Raw genomic sequence first — 12,435 nt, forward strand, 5'->3', positions numbered from 1 at the left:
CCATCCATCAACATAGCTTCTCACAGCCTCTTCTTTCTCCAGGTACGTGTACATTCCACTGGGTGGGTCCCAGCATGGCCTTCTGGGGACACTGCTTTCTACTGCGATGACGTTTGCATTCGTGAGCTACTGGCATGGCAGCTATGAAGACCTCTGGTGCTGGGCAGCACTCAACTGGCTGGGAGTCACTGTGGAGAGTGGAGCCCAGAGGCTGTTGGAGATGCCCTGCATCCGGGAGACCTTGGTGAGCAGGATCCATCGTTGCCTGTGTGGGAGGGTATAGCTGAGCAAGGAGAGACTGGTTTGTCAGGGATGGTGGTCACCAGATTCACTCAAATATGAGCAGTTCTTGTCAGGCAATTTCACAGTCTATGTGTCTCTAGGAAGCCTGATAGGGGTGGGGACAGCGGAGGCTTCAAAACCATTGTTTACATGAATGGCTGGTTGGTTGGATGGATAGATGAGTGGATATATGAATGAATACTGTAACTACAAAAGTCTAGGCATTTATTATATAAAAATTAATATCCAGACAAGAGTAAATAACTAATAAAACTGACATTAAAACTCACTCTTCTAAAGCATGTTCTGTTTGTGCATGCACACTCAACATGGCCACTCACAGTGAATGAATGCTATGGTGGTGCTTCAGCCGTCCCTCCGAGCCAGCAGATCTGTGTGGAGCCCTAAGGTGGATACTTCATGATTGTTTAATTACGCTATTACTAATCATTCCATTATAAATCGTATCGATGTGGATCTCATAATCAGAATGAGTTCTCCTGAGGTAAAACTGTCAGGTTAAGGGGTTTCTCATGTTCACGGCTCACTCTGCATGCTGCATATCAGCTCTTACCGCCCTGAAGACAAGGCGTCAAGTTTCCACCCTCCCAGATGTCCTTGCTAGACCTGAGTGATGCTGGCATTTTAATTTTTGATAGATGCTGTTGGTGCTGGCATAGCAGACAGCTGAGGGGTAAAGCTGCATTCTTTATCTATAGGTGTGACTGGGAAATTAATTGAGTGTTTCCCTCTGTGGATATTTTAAGCATCACACGTATATTTTGCCTTGTAAATGCAGCAGCTGATACATGAGAATCTTGTAGGAAATCAGTGTTTCTGAATGTGAACAATGTTTTGCCAGCCCAAAGAATGGCCCAAAAGGAAATGTGAGTGTCTGCTCTCCTGACAGGCTGTAAAATACAAGAGATTCCAATGGGGAAAAAAATGGTTAATGTGGATAAACTCTACCCAGCACATGAGAGTAAAACAAATACATCTTAAACATCATTGAGATAGAACAGAGTTATTGAAGCGTGTTTCAAAAAAGATAGCCACTCACATAAGGGCAGTTACCTCAGTAAAAACCGACACAGAGTACACAGCAAAGCAGCACATTGGAAGAAATCAAGTATGCTCATGCAGATTTACAGATAAACATTTGGGGATTGGAGAGAGGGCTCAGTGGTTAACTCAACTCACCAAAACACAGGATTTGCCACTTTGTAGGGTGCTGACCACCAAAGCTCTCATGTGCTTACCCCATTTGATATTATGCCCACAATTCAGGCACCTAGGTGCATAATAACTTCAGATAACACTTTGGCAAAATATTTCTCATATAATATTAAATTTACTATTTGTTACTATATTTTATAAAACTTTTTTTTAAAAAAACATCAGCTGTCTTTTGTCCTAGAAGCCTGGATGGTGTTTGCATTAATTTTCTCGTTGTGAGGAAGGAAGGTTTGTTTTGTCTCACAGTTTAAGGGATGCATCGTGGAGGAGAAGGCATGGCAGCAGCAGCGTGAGGCAGTTGGTCGGTCACACTGCATCGGCTGCCTGGAAGCTGAGAGCAGAGAACTGTTTCTCTCAGTTCATTTCTCCTTCACATTTAGTCTGGGACCCCAGTCTGTGCGATGATGCCCCCTCACATGCAGGATGGGTCATTTCACCCCGGTTAACCCAATCCAGAAACTCCCTCAAGACGTGAATCTTCTAGGGGATTCTACTGTCTAGTTGACAAGCCGTGTTAGCTCCTATAGTGTTCCTGGCTGTTGAGACCCTGCCCCTGAGCGCGGGCCAGCATCTGATAACTACAAAGGGCTCACCGTTTGTCTCAGTGTCCGAGCTGACCTGAGGCTGTCAGTGCGCAGGTAATGCTTCCGTCCCTAGCTCTTCTGTCACCGTCTCCTCGGGAGGCTCTCTCACTATCCCGGCTCTTACCTTCTAGCAGAGAACCTGCTTTCCTTTTCATTCCAAATGCGCACAGCTGGAGTTTTAAGATAATTTATTATCATTGTGTGTGTGTGGGGAGGGTGCATGTATGGAGGTCCGAGGACAGTGTGGTGGAGTTGGTTCTCTCCTTCCACCTTTTCACAGTTTCCTGTGATAGAACTTGGGCTTCCAGGCTTCTGCTGCAAGACCTTTGCCCACTGAGCCATCTCACTGGTCCCTTAAGCTTTTGAATAAATTCTTCCCCCCATGCAGCCTCTTCCTCTCTTCCTATGATTTCATCCCCTCCCCCTCTCTTTGTCAAAATCCAAATAGACTGGACACCCTCTGGGCACTTGGTTTCATATGACTTTAATCCAGTTTTTCTGATGGTGTTTTCACGGTGTGAGCTTACTCCCTTGCCCGTGCCATCTTCGGTATTCTTGAGGGTTTTCTAGAGACACAGAACTGAGTGTGTGTGTGTGTGTGTGTGTGTGTGTGTGTTGTGTGTGTGTGTGTGTGAGAGAGAGAGAGAGAGAGAGAGAGAGACATAGACAGAGACAGAGACAGAGACACACACAGAGACAGAGACTAGGGTAGAGAATTAGGCCATGTGGTTATGGCAACTGAGTGGTCCAGACTCGGGAGAGCTGATGGTGTAAGTTCTGGCGGTGTCAGAAGACAGATCTGTGTTAACCAGACCACACTCAAGCGTAGGGATGCTCCCTTGACCTTAGTATTTAAGCCCTGACCTTCAGTAGACTGGCTGATACTGGAGAGGGTAGTGTACTTTCCTCAGAACGTAGATTCCAATGTCCATGTCACCCAGAGACACTCTTATCACACACATCCCTGTAAATATATTTAACTAAATATGTGGGTCACCCTGTGGTCCCAACCAGTTGACAAAACTAACCAACATGCCTGTTTTTTTTTTTCTTTTGCCATGGCATGTATCTTTTGCCGGTTTTTGACACAGATTGACAGGTCTCTGCTAACAGGGTGGTTCTTCCTTCTCTTTCCATAGCACCTTCAAACCCAGGGCCTTAGATGGGGCTCAGAAGCGCAGGATTTCTTGGTCTGGCTGATTGACAGTTGGACATTCTCCAGAAGACAGTTATGAACAGGAAGCCCTCAGCTTCCATAAGAGGACTCTCTGACAGGTCCCTGAAGTGATGGAAATGGCCACTATGGTAAAACACAAGTCACCAGCTACACAAGGCACTTCAGATGTGGCTAGGGCCACTGAGACACTGAATTAGGACTTATTTCATTTTAAAACACTTAAAATTATTTTGCTATTTTTTTTGTATGTGGGTGTTTTGCCTTGGCTTAGTTAGGCTCTCTATTGCTGTATGAAACACCATGACCAAAAAGCAAAAGCAAGTTGGGGAGAAAAGGGTTTATTTGGCTTACACTTCTATATATATCCCTATTTATTATTGAAGGAAGTCAGGACAGGAACTCAAACAGGGTAGGATCCCAGAGGCAGGAGCTGATGCCGAAGCCATTGGAGGGGAGCTGCTTCCTGGCTTGCTTCCCCTGGCTTGCTCAGCCTGCTGTCTTATAGAACCCAGGACCACCAGTCCAGGGATTACACCACCCACAATGGACTGGGCCCTCCCCCATAGATCATTAATTAAGAAAATGCCTTACAGCTGGATCTGATGGAGGCATTTCCTCAATTGGGGTTCCCCTCATGAAGATAACTCTAGCTTATGTCAAGTTGGCATAAGACTAGCTACCCATGCCTGCATGTGTGTGTCTGTGCTGTGTGCATGGCTGGTACCCTCGGAGGCCAGAAAAGGGCATTGGATCCCCTAGGACTGGAATTACAGATGGCTGTGAGCTGCCATGTGGGTGCTGGGAATCATACCCAGGTCTTCTGGAAGAGCAGCTAGTGCTCTTAACTGCTGAGCCATCTCTCCAGCCCCTTTATTTTATTTAATTAATTTGAATCTAGGTAGTTTAACTGTGGCCTCTGGCCACCATCTTGAATAGTACAATTCTAGAAAAACATTTTTTTTAAATAGCATGTTTGACTGTGGTAATTTTTAATTTTATTTTATATGTATGAATGTTTTGCCTGCATGAATGTCTGGGTACCACATTGCATGCAGTGCCAGAAGGCAGCACCAGCTCCCCTGGGACTGGAGTTCCTGGTGGTTGTGAGTGCCCTGACAGGTCCCTTGGAAGGACAGCAAGTGCTCTTAACTGCAGAACCATCTCTGCAGCCCTGACTTCAGTAATGTAAAACTGTCTTCATTAATGGTGCTCTGCCTCGTGGATCCAGCTGGTAGCTGAGCCTCTTTCTTGGCTCTCTTGAAGCTATCTTGATACTGCACCCGTGTCCCTCATCTTCAGACATCCTCATTAGCTATCTTAGTGACACTGTCATTCTTGGGTTACCCCAAACCATTAGCTTTTCCGTCTCTCATACATGCTGTTTCTTCTGCCTCCTAGCTTGATCTTGAACTTTGTTTTCAGTCACTGGAACCCCCCAATCCACAGTCCTCTAAACTAGTGCCTGGTAACCAAACGGCTTCGAATTAGTAGCTCTTCTTCCATTTTAACCTCCTCAATTCATCACCTAGTGATGTTTCTTAGTAAAACCCTAACCGTACCATTCTCTTTAACCCAGGGTTAGGGCTGGAGAGATGGCTCAGTGGCAAAGAGCACCTGCTGCTCTTGCCGAGAGAGGACCTGGGTTCAGCTCCCAGCACCCACATAGCAGCTCACAATGGTCTGTAACGAGTTCTAGGGGATCCAGCAACCTCTTCTGGTCTTCACAGGCACTTGATACATTTGGTGCACATACCTATATGAAGGCAAAACACCTGTACATGTAAAATTAAAATAACTTAAAATAAAACTCAACTGTGGCTTCCCATTTTCTTAGAACTAAGTGTTTAGAAGGAACTCAGAGGCCCTGCTGGGTGTTGTCTGGAAGCCTGCCCCCGCCCCACAAGCTACAGCTGCCTCACACAGACTTCTAATCTCTCGGGGTACCCTCTCTGCCCACCACACCCCAACTCTTCAGACTTTGTCTTGGTAGACATCTTGTTTGTGACCCCTGTGCAGGCAGGTCCCTCATTTGGGACATCACGTGGTCTCTCCTATCCAGCTGTTACAGCATAATGAAATACTTTTTGATGTTTTATCCTCATCTCCCTCACTGATTTTTGGGTGTCAGGTTCAGATGAACAACATAGAATGTCAGTTATCACGGTACTTGGCACGGTGCTTTGCTGAGTGAAAGAATGGTGTTTTCTGACTTCATAGAGGAGTGTAGAAAAGAAAGGGGTTTGTGCTGTGATGAGGACGATGCAGGTCGCCTGCTGGAAGAACCCAGGAAGGCAGAGGGCTATTGAACATGGTACTGGGCATTATTTTATAGCAGTACAGATACTAATGTGTCTAGTGAAAGCAACATGCTGCTTTAATGCTCAATGAAAACTCCATGCACAATATGAAAATGATAGGAAGATGCCACCTGCTTTATATCCTGCTACTTCCCAAGAAGGGACCTATGGGCTTGACTCTGGGAAATGCAGACCTGCAGGAAGCTGGCAGAAGGCATCTCCAGCAAGCTCCCTTACTGGTTGGAAGAGGAGGAGTTGCTGAGGCAACTCGTTCTTTCCCAACACCGTACTCTCCAGGGAGCCGGAATTTGTGGTTCAGCCTTGAAATCTTAGTTAGTGGTGGCATTTCAAAGCATCAGTGGAATGACGCTGCTTCCTGGCAGCCTGGATTTGGTCTATCCTTGGAGTGAGACCCTTCCAGTCTGCTTGTTGGTTATTCCTTTGCAAAGGTGAATCCATATCCCCAAAGTTGATCCACCCAAACTCACTCCTGATTCCATGTCAATGCATGATTTAAATATGTCTTCCCTCCATGTCAATGCATGATTTAAATATGTCTTCCCTCTTCCCCCTCTCCTCTTCTCCCCACAGTGTCTGAATAAGTTGACTAGAATCCCTTATTGAGCAGTGAAATCTCTGCTTATAGCTTAACTTAGGAGACATGCCTCCAGGATTGACCACTATGGATCAGTCTAATGGTTCTTGGAGGAGCTAAAGTTCTGGTGCAGCAGAAAGAAAGCAGACCATGGCTTTTGGTGTTGTCCATTCAATTTCGTGGCTGTATTTATTGATTGATTTTGAACAAACAAGTAGCAATGCTCCTTGCACTTGGCAGATAAATGGGCTGAAGAAAGCAGATGACAGGCTATGAAGGGCCAGTGCCATCCACACTGTGATGGGTTGAAACACAAGCAGACGCCTGGCTATCAAGGCCCAATGACATACATACTTAAATGACTGGATTCTGTGGGATCCCGACTCACCAAATAAGACACAAATGCCAGCTGACTCAACCGCAAAGCCTTTCTTAGTGGTCCGAGGCCAGGGCCCTGAGGGCCTCTAAGGGAATACAGAACAAACCTGCCTATGAGGAGCGATGCCGTCTTCAGGGGCAGCTAGTCTACCATTTTTCCACTTGAGTCCAGCGCAGCAGGGAGAGACCAGGTGCTTATTGGACGTAAGCCTGTTGGGATCAGAGCCCTTCCAAGACTGAGCCCACTTAGGCATGACCAATTTCATTTCTTAAATTTAGTGTCTTATGTAGGGAATAGATTGTCAAACAGTGGAGAACTCTCAGCCAAGTGTAACATATGATCCCTTTGTCCCCGTTGCTTGTTCTGTGTCTTCCTCCATGTTCCCTGGATGGTGTTCTTTCCCCATCCTTGTCCTGTGTCTTCCTCCACATTTCCCTGGATGGTTTTCTGGTCATGTGCACTCGTGAGTCTGTCTAGTCAGCATCTTCTATAATGGACACATGTCTTCCTTGGCTTCTCATCAGGAGACCATCTCAGTGGCAGACACTTTAGATTTGAGACATGATAAGACCGAGGAATAGAGCTTATCTCTGTCAGTAGCAAAATGTCCTATATGAAAAATTAACTTGTTTTCACAATATCAGAAAACACTGATTGACTTAATCTCACCAGGTATGACTCAGAAGAAAGGTCTGGTCTAAAAAATTTGGGAGCATATAGAAGGTATTTTGGATGCATGGTAATGTTTGAGACAGAGAGAGGGAAGGGGAGAAGAGGGAAGGGAGGAAGGTGAAGGAGGGGAGAGAGGAGGGGAGGGGAGATGTGATGAGACATAAGTCTACACTGAGTCTGGGACACACTAACTTCATAGTTGGGTGAAGGAGGGAACCGGGAGGAGGGGTAGAGATTTAGGGGTGGCTTTGCAGAAACTAAGAGGAGGCTATTTCATAGAGGGAGAGCTCACTGTGGGTGATGCCATTCAAGGACCAGATAAATGAGACTAAAGGGCTTCAGTCAGAGGGTAGCAGAAGCAAAGAGTCCTGAGTCCCCACCTCTCCCCACTGCAGCTTTGGTAGTTGAGAGCAATGCCATGTGCAAGCCAGTTAAGGACCAGAGGAAGGCGTTGTGTGCACTGTAACCAGAAAGAAGTTCCTAGAACATTGATGTTCACGAGGGGAGGGGTTGGTGTAAGCTGAGCTCTTGGGAATGGTCCTCAAAGAGCTGGGCTTGGGCAGAACCGTAACGAATGTGAGGTAGCATTGGAAGGGGAGGGAGGGAGGCGGACCCTGGTCCTGTTATACACCGCTTGACATTAGGAACCTGGGTGCTGTGTTGGAATCCAGAGGCTGACATAACACATGGGGAGAGACATCCTCATAAAAAGGACTTGAGTACCACACTTAGAAATGCCAAACAGGAGTTTTAAATTAACATATTAATGCATATGTGAGACCAGCATGCTGGACTAGCTCCTAAGGCTGGAAAGAGGAGGCCTGTTCTTGTGAACAGCATGTTCCTGGAGGGGGTGGGTATGGCTGGTTGATGCCGCTCTGTGGTCTCCCTGCCATGGCGTCATTAGCAAAGCTGGAAATAGGCTGTGAAATTTGTTGCCTATACATTTCCTTCGCAGTGGAATCTGAAGCCTGAGTCTTAACTTCTCTGGTCCAGGAGATAGAACACTGAATATAACCCCCCTTTCAGGTTCCTTGGACTCCCCTTTGTCTAGGCAGCCATCTGATGGAGGGCAGGCTCTGGCACGGCGTCTGGTTTCTCCTGGAGCGCCGACTCTTGGCTTTAGCCCCTTTTCCAACCCGCTCATCTCAGGCTGCAGTAGGGTTGGGTCTCGTGGCACTGTTATCCCACCTCAGAGCACAGCACAGACTCAGACCAGTGCCTCATGGTGCTCCACAGATGAACTTGGGAAAAAGAAAAACTCAGAACACACCCACTGAAGCTCTCTCTGGGTCTTTTCCCTAAGGCTGGGTCTCGTTTCTCCCCCCACTAAATCCAAATTAATCCACTGGAAGCAGCAGGGCCAGAGCTGATGTGGTTCCTGCTGTTGAGAGGAGGAGCTCTTTGCTTATTCCCCAAATAATATGCTCATACTAAATGCAATATGTCTTAATGATGTGTGTGTATGTGTGTGTGTGGTGTGTGGTGTGCTGTGCCTGTGTGTGTATAGCATGTGTGAGTGCTCATTTTAAAGCTCTGAGAAGGCACAGACTACAGGACTTCTAAAATAAAATCCTCCTAAAGCATCTCACATCCCTCCAAAGACCTAGAAATAAACTCTGCTTAAAAAAGCACGCCGAGCAGCTGCTGGCCTTGTTTGAGATGAGCTGGGCTGGCAGCCGCGTGCCTGCAACTACCCACACAAAGTGAAGAGCACACTTTGCGTCCTGTTTCCTCTGCTGTTGGCCCTGCTCATGTAGCAGATTGGAGTCAATGAGAGAATGACCCTTGACTGTGTCTCATGAGGAGGACAGAAAAGACCATGACCTAAAAGATGCAGGGCCTTCGCCAAGTCAGCTGTGCTCTTAAAAGTGACAGTGTTGGCGTAATGATGGTGTTGGCTTAATGCTGTTGTAAGAGAGCATGCTTTTGTTGTCTTAGGTGAAGATGAAGAACGAGTCATACATGTCACAAGATTTACTTGTAAGTACACAGGGACACAGAAAAGCAGTCAGAGGCATGCAGTGGAAGGCACTGTGTGCCACCTCCTCAGGGGATGTCACCTGTGATACATACCTTCTTGTTCCTGCTCATTGTGGTTTCCACCCTGTATTGTGATCTCAAGTCAGAGGTTACAGGAAAGCAAGCAGATGGACTTGCCCTTCAGAGGCCTTGCATGGCTGGTCTCATGTCTTACTGTGTTAGAGATTAGAGGGTAGAGTTGTCATTCTGAGGAATGAGCAGGGGCTGTTAAAGAAAAGACTAGATGGACACTGGGACTCTGTCACACACGTGTCATTACTCAACAGTGGTAACAGCCCTTCTGGCTCAGTTAATTCTACCAGGTTCACAGATGAGGGAACCGGAGACAGGAAAAGGTATTTATCTTTGCCTTGTGGAAGTGGAATGCAGTCCTACCTGATTTCTTTGGAGGAGCATCCTGAATTTCAGACAGGAAGGATATTCCTGGATAAATCCCACCCACCCCACATGAAGCACCTGCCCATCTGGCTCTGCAGATCTTGGCCGCTTGTGCATATTGAGAATCTGACTCAGTGACATTTCAGCCCTCAGCCCTCCATTCTTAGACAAGTTAGAAATCGTGTGTGTGTGTGTGTGTGTGTGTGTGTGTGTGTGTGTGTGTGTGTGTGTGTGTACCCATGCTTGTATGAATGTGCGTGTGCATTCTAGAGGTCAGTGTTGGGGATCTTTCTCCATCCCTCTGCACCTTAGTTACTGAGACAGTCTCTCACTGAACCTGCAGCTCACCGATTCAGCAAGACCAGCTTGCCTACCTGCACAAGGGGTCCTCCTGCCACGCTTCCCGGTGCTGAGGTTATAGACATGCCATGTCCAGATTCTTACGTAGGTTCCAGGTACCTGAACTCAGGTTGTCTTGCTTCACGACAAGCACTTGACCCTCAGAGCCATCTCTCCAGGCTCCAAAATTTGGAATTTAATTGTAGTTTCACACAATCTTGGATGGAGTAACTAATCTGAAAAATCGGTCCAAGTGAAGTGGGGCTATAGAGGCAGATGATCACTTGTAACTTCATGACGGAGATGTGGGTGTTTTATAGTGGTGTGAACTTTACAGGGTGAACTTGCAGCCTAAATGGCTGTCATACCACCACGGTGTCCCTGGCTCTGCTTGACGGAGGTGTGGTTCTTCAGGGCAGGGTGTGCTATCACAGGCTTCCCCTCCCCTGACTCCGGACTCCCATGTCCATCCCTTAACAGCAACTTTGAATTCCCTTGGTTCCCCCTGATATTACATCCGTCTTTCTCAAGTCTGTGCTAACTCACTCTTGACTTCTGACTTCTGTGAGTCTTCACCATCTTAGTCTTTTTCCCCCTTCCCTCAAAACTCAGTGTTTACCTTGTCGGTGTGACTCACTGCAGGACCCTGAAACACCTTGTTTGCCCTCCCCCCCCAATTCAGTGTGCATTCTGTTTGCTGCTCTGAGTAGATTCCCGCCAACACTTTCCAGACTCACCTGCAGGAGTGAAAAAGTCCCTCAGATAGAAATTCCCCGGCCAGATGTACCTGCAGGTCTGTCAGCTGACTTCTGGAGACCCTCCCCTGGACCTGCTGTTCATCGGTTGTCCAGCCTTCCCCGTCTCCTTGAAACCCCTGTTCCGGTTGCCCTGAGCCAGCTTGTCGCCCTCCACCACACTCTACTGTGTGGTTTGCTGGAGCGTATTCTTTCGTATCTTTCTTAGAAAAGGATCATGGGAAATGCATTCTAGAGACCTTTTACATCTTAAAAAGTAGCTCCTTTTACTCTCACTGTTGATATCTGATTTGGGATTTTATGTTGCAAAGCAATTTCTCTGGAAAATTTGAAGATATTTGTCTTGTATCTTTTACCTTCATTGTTGGGAAATGCCATTTCTGTTCTTGTTTCTTTGTATGGACTATTTTCTTTCTAGAAGCTTTAATGCAAATGTTTTCGATGTTCTCAAATTTCATCACATCTATAACTTCTCTAGTTTAGAGTTCCTCAGGTGCAGTTTATCTGAAGTGGGGGAATATGTTGGATGGTTTTATGTCAATTTGACACAAGCTAAAGTCACCTGAGAGGAGGGAACCTCAATTAAGAAAATGCTTTCATAAGATTGAGTGTAGTGGCACACGTCTTTGATCCCAGCACTTGGGAGGCAGAAGCAAGTGGATCTTTGTGAGTTCAAGGCTACTCTGATCTACAAAGTGAGTTCCAGGACAGCCATGGCTACACAGAGAAACCCTATCTCAGAAAACCAAAACCAAAAAAAAGATAGGATTGTAGACAAGCCTGTAGGACATTTTCTTAGTTAGTGATTGATGTGGGAAGACCCAACCCATTATGGGTGGTGCCATCCCTGGCTGGTGGTCCTGGGTTCTATAAGAAAGCAGGCTGATGGGTGGTGGTGGTGGTGGTGGTGGTGGTGGCGGCGGCGGCGGCGGCGGCGGCACATGCCTATAAGCCCAGCACTCAGAAGGCAGAGCCAGGTGGATCTCTGTGAGTTCAAGGCCAGCTTGATCTACAGAGTGAGATCCAGGAGAGGCACCAAAACTACACAGAGAAGCCCTGTCTCGAAAAACAAAACAAAACATAATAATAATAATTAGGCAGGGTGGTGGTGGCACATGCCTTTAACCCCAGCACTCGGAAGGCAGAGGCAGGCAGTACTCTGTGAGTTCGAGGCCAGCCTGGTCTACAGAGGGAGATCCAGGAAAGGCACAAAGCTACACAGAGAAACCCTGTCTCAAAAAACCAACCCCCCGCAAAAAAAAGAAAGCTGAGCAAGCCAGTAAGCAGCACTCCCCCATGGCCTCTGCATCAGCTCCTGCCCCCACATGCCTACCCTGTTTGAGTTCCTGTCCTGACTGCCTTCACTGAAGAACAGTGATATGGAAGTGTAAGCTGAATAAATTCTTTCCTCCCCAACTTGCTTATTGATCATGGTGTTTCATCGCAGCAATAGAAACCCTCACTAAGGTAGGGGACCTTCATTGTGTGTGTGTGGAAGAGGAGAGAATACTACCCAGATCTGTAACAAGCTCCTGTTTTCTTCTGTGGCTTCCTCCTAACTTCTGAGGAGCATATACCACCTGGGCCATGTCCTGTTCCTGGGTACAATGCTTTCCTTCTTTTTGGGGACTAATATTTGGGTATCTCCACTATGTGAATTCCCTATCTTTGCTGTCTTATAACACTGGGTTGACGTCC

General features: G+C 46.8%; 1 protein-coding gene across 1 annotated transcript in view; it reads left to right on the forward strand.

Moving 5' to 3' along the window:
* The window catches only part of Hhat (hedgehog acyltransferase), a 268,490-nt gene that overhangs the window by 190,137 nt on the left and 65,918 nt on the right, over positions 1-12,435 (forward strand). Inside the window, exon 10 of the mRNA XM_028882840.2 lies at positions 43-244. Coding sequence (XP_028738673.1) covers positions 43-244 — 202 coding nt within the window. The remainder of the gene's footprint in view (positions 1-42; positions 245-12,435) is intronic.

This window comes from Peromyscus leucopus, chromosome 15 (assembly GCF_004664715.2).
Source record: "Peromyscus leucopus breed LL Stock chromosome 15, UCI_PerLeu_2.1, whole genome shotgun sequence".
Lineage (NCBI taxonomy): Eukaryota > Metazoa > Chordata > Mammalia > Rodentia > Cricetidae > Peromyscus > Peromyscus leucopus.